Genomic DNA, 18,197 nt, shown 5'->3' with positions numbered 1-18,197 from the left:
AGTCGAGACACGTGGGCCGGCTGAATATAATGCCAAAAGTTCTTGCTCAATCTGAATCATATTTGAGACATACAGATCGCCGTTATGCCAAGCAAAGTGGTACAAAGCATCTGAATTGGACTTGAATTAAATTTTATCGCACTATTCAACTATGGGATGGTTTTTAATCTTTAGTTAACATAAATGACACATATTATCTACCGAACTTAATGTTATATAGCACATTATTTCTTTAAAAAAATAAGAAAATAAAGACGTCTGAAAAGGCTGAAATAATGTAAAGAAAATAGGAGTAACGCCCAATTGGAAGGTTTAAAGTTGACTTCTTACGTCTTGCTACCGAACACGTATTTCACATTGAGCAATTTTAATCGACGATAAATACATTACAAGTTGTTAAAATTAACCTCCAAATGTTGTTAAACGTGCATAATTAACCATTATATGTTTACCTTTATAAAATTTTCCGTTCGTACTGTACGTACAAATATATCTTTGCTACTTACCAAAATAAAACGACTGTTAAATATGAAATCTTAAATATCTTACATTATAAATTATCGCCTAATATTCTATTTAAAAGAGATTGTGTGTGCCGAGCACATGTGTCAGAAGTGAAGCTTCTTTGGCAAAGATACCAAAATCGTCGCCTAACTCCTTCCTAACTCCATGACGTGACGGTATTGCCGCAACGCGACCTTTAAATTTTACTCTAAACGTGCCTAAAGAAGTTTCGCTTCAAAAACAATATACATAATAAATTAAAACTTTACATCTGTTTACATCCTTGTTTCGTCATTACAGTATATCAAAGCACATTAAAAGTTGATATCATCCTCTAGAATCGGTCATCCGTAATGCCAAGGCCCAGGTGGGCAGTAAAGCATTGTTTGTCAATTGATATTGGAAGTATTGGATTGCTTCTGTTGCCTCATCCGTGCTATATGTTTTACGTAACGCGATCTGTATCAAGGAAAGGATGATTTATTTTGCGATCGCTGTTTGTTCTGGTATATTTCGAAAGGTTTTAAACTATTGTGTATTAGGTTGAGTGAGCTGTTCCTTATCTGGACCATACGAATTTAATAGTAGAGCTAATGTATTGACGTAGTAAAAAAATAAACATATCTAACTTATGTAAAATAAAAATAGTATGTAAATGTACATTTTCATGCAATGCTTGGAAAATAGTGAAACCAAATTATCTACTGATGTTTTCAATGGAACAGCTCATATAGTAAGTTAAATAAAAGTACTACCGACCGAAATACTTTACTAATCGAGACTTTTTTTTTTCTCTTACGCTTGAGTATGCTCAGGAATAGAACCCTTTCATTTTTCAGGGTCTGATTCGATGTGGTTTAATTGTTATTAAATAAACAAAAAAAAATATCGACTTTTTTTATATATTTATAGTGTACTCAAAATTCACCATTATAAACTGGATTCTTTATACTATAAGCCAAGGTTTAAGAAAATAAGTTGGTAGTCAGTCCCTTAAACCTGCGCAGTTTCACAACTAGGTGGGACCACAAGAAAAATAGCTCAATTATTACGGTACCGCTTTCTTTACTTTTCCAACTGTTTTGAGACAGTACAAGAGCATTGGCACATATGAGAACAAGTGTATCTACATACTTATATTATATACACCTTTAATCAATTTTATTGTAAAGGATGAGATTATGAGGCGTGCACTTTTGGATTTTCCAAACTTTTATTTTCTTAATATAATATGCATGACTACAATTAAAGGATCCTAATAATTAATGCTGCAAAAAGGACAATAAAAAATACTTATTAAACTTTACAATAATTATACCTAAGCATTCCAATACATTTAGCATTCACACAATACAAATAGCAACAATCATTATACAATCAAGAATGGGAACAGTAATATAGAAAACATACACTTTGCGATCATAAAATCGTCGGACGGTCTTGACCCGCATTACCTACGATTATACGGTGTCATTAGCCGCCCCCATCGCGTTCAGACGGACGGTAATGATGGCTGGTGGTGCGCTTATCATTGGAAGGTCGTAATGTACAGGTGAGCCCGTGCTGTATTGCAGTTTGTATTGATATCTGTTGAATGACTACGTGTTGAGGGTTAGGAGTTGTTCTTGAAATGAAAAACGAAAAATGGTTAGAAAGGGTTGGCTATCGTAAAATTTTAGTCAGTAAGCAACTGACATAATGCGGAATGGCAGCGCTTTGGTACTGTATTCATGTAGAATTTCCTCATGTTAAAAAAGCCTTCTTTTATATGTATATTATTAACTGTGCTCCGCGGCTTTACCCGCATTACTCCGTTCCTGTTGGTCTTAGCGAGATGATATATAGCCTATAGAATTCCTCGATAAATGGGCTATCTAACAACGAAAGAATTTTTCAAATCGGACCAGTAGTTGCTGAGATTAGCGCCTTAAATAGCGATTAAACAAACAAACAAACTCTTAAGGTTTATAATAAATTAGTTGAGAATGAGATTATTGTAAATATTGGACTTAACCCTAAGGTCTTGTTTAATTTAAAAATTGTCAAAGCGTCTTAAAACTAAATGTTGGTGCATAAGTTGTACAATTTAAATATTATTATAGAACAAAAAAGTAAATGTAGTATAAATGTGTAATGTAAGTATAGTTATGGAATCTTGGATCCTGTTCAGAAATTCGTTATTCCTTAAAAAAAATGCGGAAGGAAATTCATCACTCAGGTTTTTACTGTGACGTAAAGTTTTATATTAACCATGCCTATTATTTATTATAAGGGCCGGTTTCACCACTTACTGTTAATTTGATTGACGTTAATTTTCATACATTGGCTTTATTTTCTTTTTAACTTACAGATTCTTAAACTTTAGCTTACAAGAATGAATCGTCTGGTTAGCTTATTTCTCTGTATCTGTATTTCTTAGTCAGACGTGGTGAAACTGGCCATAAGTGTTTTTAATTATTATCTACCTGTGTATTTTACCTGTGTATTTTATCATTCTATGGAGTGTTTTAACCGCATTACTAAATGGAAAACTAAATCCATGGACAATAAATAATTATAAAAATTCTTACTTTACTAGCTGCAAATGACAAGAGATCACACAAATACGAGTAGACCGGTTCTTAATAATTAAAAATTGAAATGATATTCAATAACTATACAGGTCACATACAAGATCTAACTGTAGCTTCAACCAGACCTTGTGTGTCAACGAGTACATAAATAGTTGCTTTGCGATATTATAAATCAAGACTTGCATACTGTAATAACCAGTCAATAACATATAAAACGATGTTCAAATATATAATTATAGCTAGGAATGACCGGTGACAAGAAATGAATAATTTGCATACACGCTTAATTCGCTTCGCTTGCTATCTGGAGTATGCTTTTCCAATTCTTATTACCACACCGATTTAATTAAAATGCAATTAACTAGATGGATTAAGGCAGAGGTATTGGGAGCGCAAATTTAATCATAAATGGTAATATAATTATTGTTTTCTCTTTACTTACAATGTAGAGATAATGTAGAGATAGCAAAATACAGTCATACAGGGTTACTCGTAGGTTTCAAGTAAAATTAAATCATACCTAATTATAAACAAAAAAAAATCAATTTAATTAATCTCAATTCATCGTATCTCTAAAAACGCGTGTATAAATTTCTATACTTCTGGGAACAAGCAATTTTATATCAATAATTTTAAATGAAGTCAAATATAATTAAATACAACATTAATTAAGAATTTACATTTAATAGTTCGTACACATTCCCACATTTATCTTCGCCAACACCATAATATATGCAGTTTATTATTACACAGTGCACTATGTTATTCATTTAACATTTTAACAGAAACATTTCTCAGTACATATCGTACACGTTATATACTCTGTGGCCCATTACATAGATAACGTACGGGGTCAGATACTGCATCCTCAAGAACAATGCTAACTGGTTTATTTACATAATATACAACTAGAACAATTAGAAGGCCGATATAATCCATCAAACCGATGTATGGAGATGATAAAAAACTCTGGATGGAATCCATCAGAGACAGACACTTGATTTATACGCTTAAAACGTTATATTTTTTACTAAATGATATCTTTAGCGACCTTAAATGGTTTTATTGCTTTGTGCGGAAAAATATGTCGAGTTATCACAATTATTTTTATTGCTGTGATAGTTATTGTATGACAAAGGGTATAAAAATCTTATAAAACACTAATTTATAAGTTAACGTCTAATTAGTTGTATTTAAAATAATCACTAATTGATCATTTGCCGTCATAGAAGTAGAAATATATTATTAAGGTAGAGATTTTATTACACAAGTTTGCTGAGGAATACCGAAGTTTAACTATCAAAAACCATCCTGTAGTATCAACTCCAAGTGTCTAAAATACAGCATCAACTTGTATAAAAAATCCTCAATAAAGCATAAATAAATAAATGCATATAAATATAAAAAATAATTAAACCAATATCTGACTAGAGATAAAACCTTAAACAAACAATTCCTATAAAATCAATAACAGCGACGATATGACGATGATTATGAAAAAGGCCTATCGGAAAAAGGAATTTTAATGCACAGGATATAACACCTTATATTGATTTTTCAAACAATTATAGAACTAAATACTTCGAAAATAAGGTATAGATTCATAAACAACAAAAACAAATAAACATGGATATTAATGCCTTGTATTTGTTGTCATAAGTGATCGACACTGATCATATCCGGTCACCTCCACCTCTATAAGGAAGTCATAAAATTTGTTCACATTTTGATAAACGCAGTTACACATAAATTAATATCAATTAGCCAATATTTTAGTGCATCCTTTTCCCTGTGATACAGTTTTGCATGTTTTTTTTAAATGATTAAAATCGCATGTTTCTTTAATAAATTCCTAAAGAACAATGCAGTGTTTTACATATGTATTATTTCTGTGTTAGATAGACCATTTATCGAGGAAGGCTATAGGCATAATTATCATCACGTTAAGACTAACAGGAGTGAAGCACTGCAGATAAAACCGCAAGTCACAGCTAGTTTATTGATATAACCTGCCAAACATTCACAACATCAGTAGAGGCATTATCATTTGCCACATTTGACCCTAAAGTTCCCCGCTAAACTAACTTAAGTATACATTAACAATGAAACACGAGGTATGAATTTCTATAATTTATCAAGGATATACATATAATAAAATCCAGCAGGGCACGCCGGTCGAGTGATAAAGGCATGACCACCTACGTACTAGGAACGCGTTGGCGAAATGTCGTGTTAGAATTTCACTAGTCGACACCATTATAGCATTGGTATGCTATTGTACCGTTAATATTTGTTTTTAATTGATATACCTCTTGTTACTTATAGTGAAATCAGGATATTTAAATTAATTTTGACATCCAAATCAGCTATTCGTTCAAATATGTATCAAAATACGTCTGCTAGTAGCCTCGTTTATATTTTTAACTTTGCTTAATTTTGAAAGGAATAATCTCTCTCTCATCATCATTCAAAAGAAAATATTGGTTGAATATTCTTATAAATTATAAATAATAATCAGAATGTCATTTAATCCTAAAGCCCTAAATTAATATATTCACATCTATTACGCATCTGTCGCCCAATCAAAGCGCAATACATCATTTCAATACTGTCGGACTGCAAATCCAATGTAAATGAAATTCAAGTTTACCGAGCTGGCCCTAATGGTACGCCATAAATTATAGAACAGCGTGCTCTGTTATCTATCCTTGTACACAATTTTGTGTAGATTATACTGAATATGTAATAGAAATACCTAAATTATACATTTTATGACGATCCGTATCGTAAACGAACAAACGACCGGAATTCAGTTCTACTTTTAACATTACTAAACAATGCTTTACGTAAATAGCTTTATTTCTTAGTTTTGTAACAAATTAGAATTTATGTAACGAAATGTAAGAACAAAATTTAAATATTCAATTAAGCCGGAGTCACTAATTCATCGGCTACTAGAAAACATCACGCAAACTAAGTATTTGCAAAACACAACCAGTTTCCGAATGTCGCAATTTGGCGTGTGCTTAGATTTTACGAGATGTTGGTAATTAGATCGGAGCCGGTCATAACTCACGATAAATGCCTGTTTGTGGGGAACTACGGGAAAATTTCCTTTAAGAGAATCGTAAAATTGTTTAATGCTCGCAGCCCAGTAATCATTGGTTGAACACCTCTCATTCAATAAAGGCGCGGATTAACCTCAACTATTAAACAAATAATTGCAGACTTAACGGCCCGTTTCCTAAGCTAAATGTGTACAAGAAATAATAAGTGCCACATCATTGCGAAATTATCGAACATTCGTGAATTTCAACACTAGGTTATTGTAAGTCTTAACTTCTACTCAGATTAGTTCAAACATTCCAATATTTGTCTTAAAATTGCTCAAGAGTTCACTAATTTGTAATAGATATTAATAAAAAAAAGCCACGACACATAAAGGCATCGCTGACAAAGGAATGAAACGGTATGCATTTCAAATTTCAAAATAATCAGAAAAAGACTAAAGCCGCGCAACGTTCGCAATGGGCTAACGTACAAAAAAATCCTGATTTCTGTCTGTTCTCACGATGAACGTCGCCCTGATTCCCACATCCAGTGCATTTTATAACCTTTAATATCGTAATGCGCCTGCGTGACAAATCACTTGTGATTGGTCGGAATCTGCGACTTACATTGATAGCCGTAAGCCCTTAAACGTATAACATTCTTGATCCATTCCTTACGTATTCCTGTTTACGTTTTTTACTACTGTGACATCCTTTCGAAATCTTGTTGTAATTAAGGGTTCATGTATAAATATATTAACATTAGAAAAATTATTTATTCCTCTTGCTTTTTATTCAGCTTTACTGGACACACTTTGAAGTAAGATATCATATTTACTTACTGTAAATTTCTATCATCCCCTTCAGCTCGATCAATGTAATGAGTTGAATATCTTAACCGTTTATAGGTACTGCGTACGACGCCGCAATAACAAATGCGTCAATGAAGAGCGTTTTCAAGTATTCCAGCATAATGCTCGTGGGATTATTTACTACACAGTTTTTCCTGCCAGCAATTCATACTTCCATACCATCTATACGGTCTTATTTATGTCCCATACAGAGTTCATACGTCGGCTTGTAATTTCATAACTCGCCTTATGGCGATCGGCGCGACTCGTTACCTAAAATAGTGATATGAAATAAATCAAAGACCGACACGATATCGTCTAAAAACTACGCGCGTGTGAATCTGCTACGACCGCAATCCGATGAGAGAATATGATATAGGAATGTCTAGTAGGTATGACGCTCTTTTAAATCGCTGGCTACAATTTAAACTTTTGCAAGCCCGTACTCGTATCCGACTGAAGGAAATGTTATTGAATGAATAAATTCATAAAGTTAAAATCCTTTTTAGGAAACCAGCGTGAATTCATATTTTATTTAATAGTTTTATGTATCAATATTTGATGTGAATTTTCTTCATTAGTTCTTTTTTTTTCAGATTCCTTAAGCTATATGATTTACGATTATCATTACGATTATATCATTAACGCATTCCTTTACAATGTTATTTATAGTGTATTATTTATTATAAAAATAAACTATACTTAGATAACAACAATTACTTGAGCCATAATTTTTTCTGGGACAGAACTCAAAATTTGTATAATGACAAAATACAGACTCTATCTCGTTTCCTAAGTATAGTTTGAAACATCGAATCAGTTTTATTTGAAATAAAATGGAAGTAGTCACTATAATATACGGAGTGGGAAATAATGGTAATAAGCAGAGACCAATAACGATGCTTCTACACATAATGATACGCACTGCAAGTCAAGCACAACAGTATTTCTCCATTGGCAGTCAACAAAGCATATAGCACTTATCATTCAACGATTAATACATGCCATTATAGTCTTTATCTACAGAGTATTAATATCAGAATCGGTTATTCCATATGTACCTATATAAAATATAAATGATCGTTTACATAAGTGCACGAGCGTAATTGTCCTCTATAGCGGTAACTTATAATCCGATAACATATGAGATATTTAAATATAAGCATTGAATTAATTATCAACATAACACAAAATACAAAAAGAACTGACTCTGATTAATTGATTATAGAAATACTTGCAATATTTTATGCAAACGTAAATTATATTTACAGGAAACACAATCAACTCTATATAAAACGACTGTAGATAAAATAACGATGTCTCATTTCAATTCACACCTCGCCTTCAATATCATACCTATATTATTATTCACTGATAAATGAAGCAAACAATGATATTGCATACTTGAATTATATATTTAAATTATTATGTTCGAATTCGATAACTATGTTATTCAACTTCAATACTATAATTTATGAGATTAGTTTCTACATAAGAAACAAGTGGGACGAGTTGACGAGCCTATTCCAAATGCATAAAGGCTCACCAAAGTGGCCGTTCGGAATCGCTCTGTCGGTAGCGGCACGAACGAATAACCGTTTCAAATGCTAATATATCACAAGGCGGCGCGGCGTGATAGCGCTCATTGGCCACGGTGTTTACATTAACATACATAAACGTGTTGGCCCCGCCTACCACGTAATACGTCACGTCTTCCGATCGCCGTTAATTAAGTACAATTAGACGATCGTGACTCGGGTAATGATGGGCACACATGTTCTAAGATCCATTTGCGAGACGTGCAAACAGGCAAAATTGTAAAGATCGCGAAATATTCCATACAACTCGCCGACTAATTCCTATCCAAGCACCTAATTTCTAACGTACGTGCAAATATTAACACTACGCGGTGGGAGCCCGTACGATATTACCTGACCTGACCGACGTAATAAACTAGAAACTACTCGAAGGAGTTTGATATAAATGAACCTCAAATGTCAATTCCACTACAACTGTCGTTGCTTATGGACCTGCACGGAATGTAGTTTCTTCACCTTAGCCGAGTTTGTGACCTTTTTAATTATGATTGAAATACAGGAGGCAGGGCAGGAGACCATACAGTGGTTAGCAAATGGAACTTATCAGGATTAGTTTTCGCGTTGATGCTCTACCGAGTGATGCTCTACATGGTTTGAACGAGGCAGTATTAGGTTATTTCTATATAAAAGGATAATCAGTCAAATTTATATCGACTAGGTTTATAAATCCTCTATCCTCGTTAATAATTAAGGTATCGTTAGATTAGAATAATCCAAAATAAGATTTTCATAGCTAAGTTTATTTACCTAAGTGTCCTCAAATTTGCCAAGCCTTTTTTTATAGCGATTAAAAAAATTATGTCAATTTGTCCAAAACATCTAAACAGAGAGAAATTTATTTCCCTATTCTAACTTTATTTATCTATCCACACTAGACAGAGGTCGTCATAGCCCAAGATTTCACAATACAATTTCCTAGTGTCCAGTAACAAATCATAAGTAAGCGGAGCTCGGCTCACGAGCTCACCTAATAAGGATCCGGATGTCGATGCTCGGTTCATGTTCAAAGGATTTATGTTTACTGCTTTTGGTGCAAATTAGCCGCGTGTCAGCTCGTAGGCGTGAGCTAACAAATTTGTACACTCCTGTGTTGATATGATACTTTCGCAATTAATTCATTGTTACTAAAACTGTCCTAGAACAGACAAACAATTATTATTTGCCATACGCTGTTGTTCGATATGATCAAAATCAGACCTACCTTTATCTTTATTTTTTCTTATCTCAAAGATAACACTATATCACTTTAAGCACTATCTGATTTTAATGTAGTTAAAATTAAGTACATAATAACTGGATCTAATATGAAATTCAATCTAGAAAGTGGCAATCGATATAAGATATATTTACTGCTTAATAAAATTGTAAAATCTTGTTCAGTGCAATCAGTCACCTAAATCTTTAATTGGTTATTTAGAAAACTGACATAATTGATGACTCTGCTTTTATCCCCCTCATTAAATTTATTTTATGTATTTGTATAAACAAAGATAATCCAAACGAACAGTAAGGCTACACATAGCGAAATATCATTAGTACTGCAAAGTTTGAATATATTCCACTATCTTGTGAATGATTAAAAAAAAGAAAACATAATTGTAACGAGTGCTCTAGTTACCGATGTCGCAAGTGGGTAGGCGTACGTCGAAGGCGAGCGTAGGAGCCGGCATCGATCAGATGGTCACCCCACCGGTCACGTCATTTCGCAATTTCTGTACACATTTTAGCATACTGACGTTTCTAGGATATTCATCATTGATGTCAGTTTTCGAAGTGTATGTAAAAGTTGTTATGCGCATATCAAATTGGACCAGTCTAATTGGTATAACGACTCCGAGAAATAAACGTCTAAAACATTTCATGTATTTCGCTGTATAATAGAAGGTTGTGTAATTCTTTGAACCATATAGAAAATCATAAATTAGCCATATACCTATTCAAAACTTTAACAACTATTTATTAGAGCACGAATTTCTGTGCTCATATTAATTTCCAAATCAAATAGTTATCCTGTGACATGTGTACCTATAATGTATATTTTCTTTGTTGCAGGTCGGTGGCGCACGAGCCCGATGAGCGCGTGCGCTGCGGCCGCCATGCGCGAAAAGCACGCGGCGCCGCGCCGCCTCGCCTCCCCGCCGTCCTCTCCGCTCGAGCACCACGCCAGCCCCCTCGGCTCACCCCGTGCCGACGAACCCTTGGACCTCAGAGTCACACACAAGCGCCCCCAGCGGCTAGAAGATGAAAACTGCAACTTGATCACTCCTTCTCCACCGCCACACCCCACGCACCCTGCGCATCCGGCGCACCCAGCGCTGCTACAATTCTGCAGGCGGTTACCTCTGGCCTTGCCAGCCTCCTTTGGACGATACCCTTTCTTGCCCGCTGCGGCCGCGACCCTGCTCGCTCCGGGCGCACCCAGACCTCCACCGGTCCCTCCGAATCCAGGAGTCAACAGAGCCCGTGACCGCTACACGTGCTCTTATTGCGGGAAAGCATTCCCTCGTAGTGCGAATTTAACTCGACATTTAAGGACGCATACCGGCGAACAGCCGTATCGGTGCAAGTATTGTGAACGCTCCTTTTCAATATCGTCAAATTTACAACGACACGTGAGAAATATTCACAACAAAGAGAGACCGTTCCGCTGCCGTCACTGTGATCGCTGTTTCGGACAGCAGACGAATCTAGACAGGCATTTGAAGAAACATGAAGCGGAAAATGGAGACGATAGTCGCAGGAGATCCCCTGAAGAGACTTATTTCGAAGAAATTAGATCGTTTATGGGCCGCGTTGCGCCCGCCCGACGCACTGCGGCCGCCGCGGCGGCGAGCGCCCCAGATCATACCTGATAGCGGCCCTATAAACTTAATCAACACTATATCTGGTCGGTGTATCCAAATGACTTTGTATTACACAAATTCGCCCTCAGCCTTTGGCATTGTGAGTTGTTGTGATTGATTAGTATTAGCGCCAATGGTTCCAACTTTACTTCTTCTCTTCTCTTTTCACATATTCTGTCTTGTTTCTAATATTTGTGTCATGTTGAAAAATAACAGGTCTTATTTACGATCTAGATATAAGAGAATAAAAAATATTCCTAATTGTTACCGCTACCATTTCTGTACCTACTGGCGCAGACAAGAGAGATGAGGAATTGTGTAGTTCCGCGTTAGGTTATTAGTTTGTGTTAAGGCAAGAAGTGATATCATATCGTATCTAAAAACTGTATGTACTTACTGTAAATATAAAAATGATTTTGTTAAGTCTTAAGTAGTTTAGATAAAAATGTATTAAATTTCACTGATGTGAAATTTTCTTCCTTAAAGAGAATGTTTTAAGTGTTCAGAGTGTTCGCTACGTTAGGAGTAAGTAGTAAATAGGTATAGGTTTTATATGAATGTAAGTAGTCTCCTTTGTATTATTTTTGTAAATTTTGCTTGTATGATGTTTTATATTATATTAGTACTTTAGTCTGAGAGAAAACGCCGGTTACCAATAAACATTATAACTTGTTGCTTATTGAAGATATTATAAATATTTTTATTGAGTGTTAGAAAAGTTGTTTGAAAATGTTCCGATCAGTGGATTTTATCTGTATGTTGGACAAATTATTTAATATCTGGGTTTAACAACAACTGTGTATGTACAATATGCAGTGTGTGGTTCCCTACATTGTTAAGTTTAAAATATTATGCGAAATGATAAATATTTATCAAATTTGAAGTTTGTATTTTACACATTTATAAAATTTTATTGATTAACGTTTTGTATCCAAATTTTTAACTAAATTAAGAAATACAAATCTGTGATTTTATTTATTTACTCGTGTTTTGGCTCCGTATTCTTTTTTTTATATATTTTAACAGATTTTAGACGAAGTCTCTCAAAGAACTAATTTAAACGTTCCTTAAAGTATAGATAGATCTCTATTAAATGTTACGAGTATGGAAATTCTATATCGTTTTTTTTATTTAAAAATATTTGTAAAACTCCAGCTTCTATTAGCTTTTAGTATACACAGTTTTGGATATAGACAAAACTGTAATATCTGTCACAATTTGTGTTTGATTTTGTTTTCAAAAACTGTTAAATTTTCTCGTGTTTCAAGTACAAATGCCACTTCGAAATAACATTGTATCCTTTGAATAATTCATATTTTAATCTTATATCAAATGTTACCTTGTAAAAATAGAATATGTATGCAGTGCCTTACTATGTTAGATACTCGTACCAAATTTAATTTTGAAGTTCTATGAGATGCTATTTAACTTATCAATAGTTATGTAAGAAATAGAGATTATCACCTTTGTCATATTGTATTTTTCATACCTATTAGTCGTTCAAAGGTCACCGATTACCTTGTCAAAATGAAATAAATAATATTAAATTTATATGTGTATTTATTTCTTCTTGGTTCTTTCCCTTTTTTTAAACTCGTAACGCAACGTGTGTTCGCGATTCTACAGAACAACGTCTATGGATAAAACTGAAAAATTAAGATTTTTTTTCTACGTATTTTTCCAGGATAAAAAGTATCCTATTTTATGCCCAGGATAATAGAGTAGAATTATACCAAGTTTCATCGAAATCGAACCCATAGTTTTCACGTTAATTCAGCATATACAGGCAGACAGACAAAAATTTTTTTAATCACATAGGTAATTGGGTTTGGGATCGATCCAGTAACACCCCCTGCTATTTATTTTTTCAATATTTTCAATGTACATAATTGACCCTTCTACAGATTAAAGATATTATGTATAGATAAGGATATTGATTCTTTAATTATATAAAACGAATATAATTAAGCACATACCGTAATTTATAAATCGTAATTAGAAACTATCACCAATCGCCATTTTCGAAGGGCAGGTAGCCGTGGGCCGTGGTCGTGAGCCCGCGCCGCCTCAGAGCCCGCGATATGATTATGTTTTATAGCCATTAATTTGCGACAAATGAAACCGCCCAACACGCAGCCATCTTGGTGAACTATAAGTAGTTTAATTATAAACTAATCATAGATATTTCTAAATGCTCCGTTCGAGGGTTGCCAATTAATGTTGAGCCTTTTCGTCAGTAACATATTGATTGAGAAAATTTTAGTATTCGAATGTAGGTTCAAATTGGAGTAGGTAGTAGGTAACTGTATTTAATTTAAATTAATTGTTTGTGTCCAGAATTAAAATGTATTAATTTAAACGATAGGTACGATTATTTCGCAAGCATTTTATGTATATCCAAATGCTAACCAGCATATCATTGCTTATCAATTATGTAACTAAGATATTAAACAGTTATATAATAAACAACAGTTTACGTAGAAACTATCCCATTCTCATCGATATCTAGCAACCAAGTTTGAATTCCATTATGTATAAGTTATTCATGATAGGTAAGTCTGTAAGTTATAAGCGACGATATGCACCTGAAAATAACATTTTTCTGGTCAATGATTTCAACATGCAGCTAAAACCTACAATATAAATAGCACAATATTATTTAAGTTTTTTAATTTAAACATAGAATAAGAAAATGGTACAACGGTATCTAAATTTGGTAGATGGTAGAGTAAGGAACATGGACAGCATGGGTACTAGTGTAGTATCTTATCTGACATGGGTAATATGTATAATATATTTATTTTAGACTCAAAATAGTATTAGGACTTCCAGTAATTAATCGATATAAAATATCAAAACGATATACTAAGTAATTCTATAAATACATTAATAATTTCCAGATATGTATATTATACGTGTTGTCCTAACCGCTTTTCGCTAGTAACTGGTGGTGCAAAGTTCCATTGCAGGGTGGGGCAGATTGCACAACGATGACACGGCCGGGCGCTTGTTAGCGGCGCGTGCGCATGCCACTGTTGCGTTGCGTTACATTATTTATTGCTTATTGAAAAACCGCGCTGCGCCTATCGCTTTCGCACAATTATGACTTGTGGTCAACCCCTTCTCCGGCTTTTTTACAGCAATGTTTGGCAATCCTAGCGCAAAGTTGTTTGTGTTTTTAGAAATCACCATTGATATTTCACGCAAAAAATAAACGCACATTCGGCTGTTACGTCCGATTTCGTATAAACGTTTCGTGCTGAATGTGAAAGTTTTTATGTAAAAATATTACCGTGTTACATGAAGTTTTTTTCGTCATTATCTCAGTGATTATAAGTGAAATATCGGTCTGATTTGAAAGGCCGGTGGATGGTGAGATAGCATGGAAGCGATGAAATCAACCTCCTGCGGTGGATTACATGATTTTAGAAGTGTATTTTGTGGTAACTACCCACCACTCACCACAGACATAAAGTTTAAGTATTCATGATTTATTACATTTGTTTAATGTTCTATATCATAAAAGTTCATTTTAATGTATATGTCGATATTGTAAAAGAATATGTCAATGCAACTAACTGCTGCGTTACTTTATGACATAAATTAACGGTAAATGAAGCTATATGATTGGTTCTCTGAAAACGCTTCCCTCGCTACGCATCCTCGCACATCACTAGTGGAAAAACACCCTTATTCGTCGGTATAATGATATACATAAATATAATATGTTAAAAAATACATATACGATATTACTATACGATCCTACATACCTACAATATAGCGCTAAAACTTGCATACCTCTAAGCCATTTTAACACATACCTTCAGATCTGGAGGTTAAATGTAAATAGAGTTTTCCAGTACATTATTACCATGTCATAACAGGTGACCAATCCATCACTTGCTCAGCGAACTAACTAATTAACGAGAAGGTCGGAATGACGAAACGAGACCCGCTCCACATGTCAAAAAGTATTTACGCAATTTATTTTTATCTCAAGAGATGTCTCATGTTCATGGTTATATAATAAGTAACGCTAGTTTACTCATTAGAAATAATGTAGGCTCTATTGGCAAATATTACAGGATTATTATGAAATGTAAAGTATCGTAAAATAGTTATAGGTGGTTATTATTTTTTAATGTGACACGAAATATAGCAATCACCCAAGATAACAACTCAAGATACTTAGATTTTAATTAAAAGGGTATCGTGAAAGCGAAATATGTAATAAGCTATAAAGTCAATCTATAGCATGAAATATGAACATTAATTTAAGGTAGCAGTTTCATTTTGATCATTTATGTAATAGTTTAAAAATAAACACTTTATTTAGGTAGTAACTACTTTGTAAACTATGTTAATAGCTTGTCGTGTATCATAGTAACCCTTCGCCAAGTATGGAGCGATTCGCTCCACATAGCCTTACCTATATATAAGAAAAGATATTTTGATGAACGATAAATTAATTAAAAAATCGCGTACCTCTATAATCAGTGAGTGACTTGCTTATCGATATCTCGTAATCGATATCGATGGCGACGACAAACATCGATTTAATTACACCTAATTTTGGTCATTGCGACTCCCTTAAATCCATTTATGTCTCGTAAAATGAGACAGGTTCTCAGTCTGGTAACGAACATATCAGTATAGTAATAGCTTAATCAATAAATAATATATGTTTAGTTCAAATTTGGAAAATATAATAATCGTAAATAATGAAAAACTAATGTAAACTACGCTTTAACTTGACTAATTGATAGCTTTTATTTTATATCAAGAATAATATTTATTTTTAATATTAGTACCTACATGTATACCTACCGCCATATAATTTGTCGAATGAACTTCTAGAGAAAAGAGCTTTTCAAAAGCATTCAAGAATTCAATAGGAATTCAAGCTTTAAAACACACCTGCTTCCATCTTCTAAACTGGTGATGTGCTGTTATCGTAACATAGATTACATCCGGTACTATAATTTAATACACGAACATATTATAAGCAAACAAATTACTTCGATGTATCGAGTACTCGGAGGCTATAATTATCGATTTTTGAACATATTCGATGATGGGCTGCTTATTCATACATCGTTGTACGGCATTTATCAACAGTTACCACAAATCGAGAAACTTATAGTGATGTAGAGCGATGAATCGATACTACGTGCAGCGTATCGATAATTGCAAGGCTCTCGTGATAAGCGTCAACGCATAATGCTGTAGTATCGTGAAATTATATATTACCTGTGCTGTGGTACAGAGAGCAACGCTGTCAACCGGTCCTCCGCTACCAAGGTTCCGTTGCAACGAAATGAAAACATTTTTGTGATAAATATTTCTTGGTTATACAATAAATATTGTGATGAATTAATAATAAAAGTAATGAAAACTACGATCGAGATAGTACAGTAATTAAACAAGGATTACCACGAGCATATTAAAATAGCTAGGTATTTAAATCCATTACTTACTTCGTTCTTTTTCAGAAACGCAGCGGATGATCTGTTACTTTCTAAATAAGTATAGATAATTTAAATCAAAACCTATACATTGAATTATTTACTTTTAAATATATATTTTAGCACATAACTATATATAATAAATATTACACACATAGCACACAAAATTTCGAAATGTAGAATAATATAATATAATTAAAGATAAATCAAGTTTCAAAATGTTGGAATAGAAAATATTAGACAAACGTTAATACGTGAGTGCACCATATACTGAACCCAGCACACATAATCTAGATGGCCTGACGCGGACGGGTCGGCTCGTCGCACGTCAGCCTGTCACATTATAAATTCAACCAACGAAATAATTTTATTCCACTTGGCTCTTGCGAATTTTGGTACACCTAAAAAATAAACATTTTTATCGTTATTTTACATTAATGTGCACAACCTTTTGGTAAACGATATTATCAAACCTTTTTCTTTTTTAGTTACATATGCCGTTTGTAATTTTTGCTAACTAGGGAGAGTTAAAGTCGACTACATACACTATTTGCATGCATACATAATACATATATTTCAATGTATTGTTTCGTAAATAAATATTATCTTATTGTATTCCTTCCTTTTTCGAAGATTTGCAAATATTTATTAGTTCATAAATATTTATAATTAACTCTTATATTAAGTGCAAAAGGGAATAAACTCGATGTAAATCAGCGACTAATTCTGGTCGAGTTTTTCGTAATAAACTCGATCGCACTCGATTTACTCGAATACTTTTGCCGCTTCAAATTAATTTAAACCACTTTGGTATGATTTAAAAACACTTTGAAGTATTTCGCATTCAAATAACTCTATTGAAACCGATACATCATATATATTTCAAAAATATATTACTGGACATGCTGTGAGGAAAAAAATACTGAATAGAATACATTTCTAAATTAATTACATATTTAAAATAAAAAGTAATTATAAATACATTCTTGTAAATTCCGAAAACTTTTATGTGTAATAAAGATTCGCTAAAAAGTAACAATAGCTCCAATCTCGTTTAATTCTAATGAAAGGCTGCTTCTATCTATAAAATCGTGAATATTACACAGTACAGAAATAGATATTTTCTGGTAATTTCAACACATGTTGGTATAATTAAAAATACTGTTAAAAATTAATTCATATTTTATTATTGAACCTTATATGATGATTAATTATAATAAATTACTAATTAATCACGATCACAAAACCGCCGGTATCTCCTTACCCAATCTCATGTAATACAACTGTGAATAAATAAAAATATCGGAGCGAAA

General features: G+C 33.4%; 1 protein-coding gene across 1 annotated transcript in view; it reads left to right on the top strand.

Annotated features, from left to right (window-relative positions):
- LOC123697808 (transcription factor hamlet-like) overlaps positions 1-11,594 on the top strand; it is a 93,760-nt gene extending 82,166 nt beyond the window's left edge. The window contains exon 3 of the mRNA XM_045644359.1: positions 10,629-11,594. Within this exon, the coding sequence (XP_045500315.1) occupies positions 10,649-11,428 (780 nt within the window). The 5' untranslated portion in view covers positions 10,629-10,648 and the 3' untranslated portion in view covers positions 11,429-11,594. The remainder of the gene's footprint in view (positions 1-10,628) is intronic.
- Positions 11,595-18,197: the final 6,603 nt, after the last annotated feature.

This window comes from Colias croceus, chromosome 15 (assembly GCF_905220415.1).
Source record: "Colias croceus chromosome 15, ilColCroc2.1".
Taxonomy (NCBI): Eukaryota; Metazoa; Arthropoda; class Insecta; order Lepidoptera; family Pieridae; genus Colias; species Colias croceus.
The sequence above is the reverse complement of the archived record's forward strand: the minus strand, read 5'-3'. Positions and strand labels throughout refer to the sequence as shown.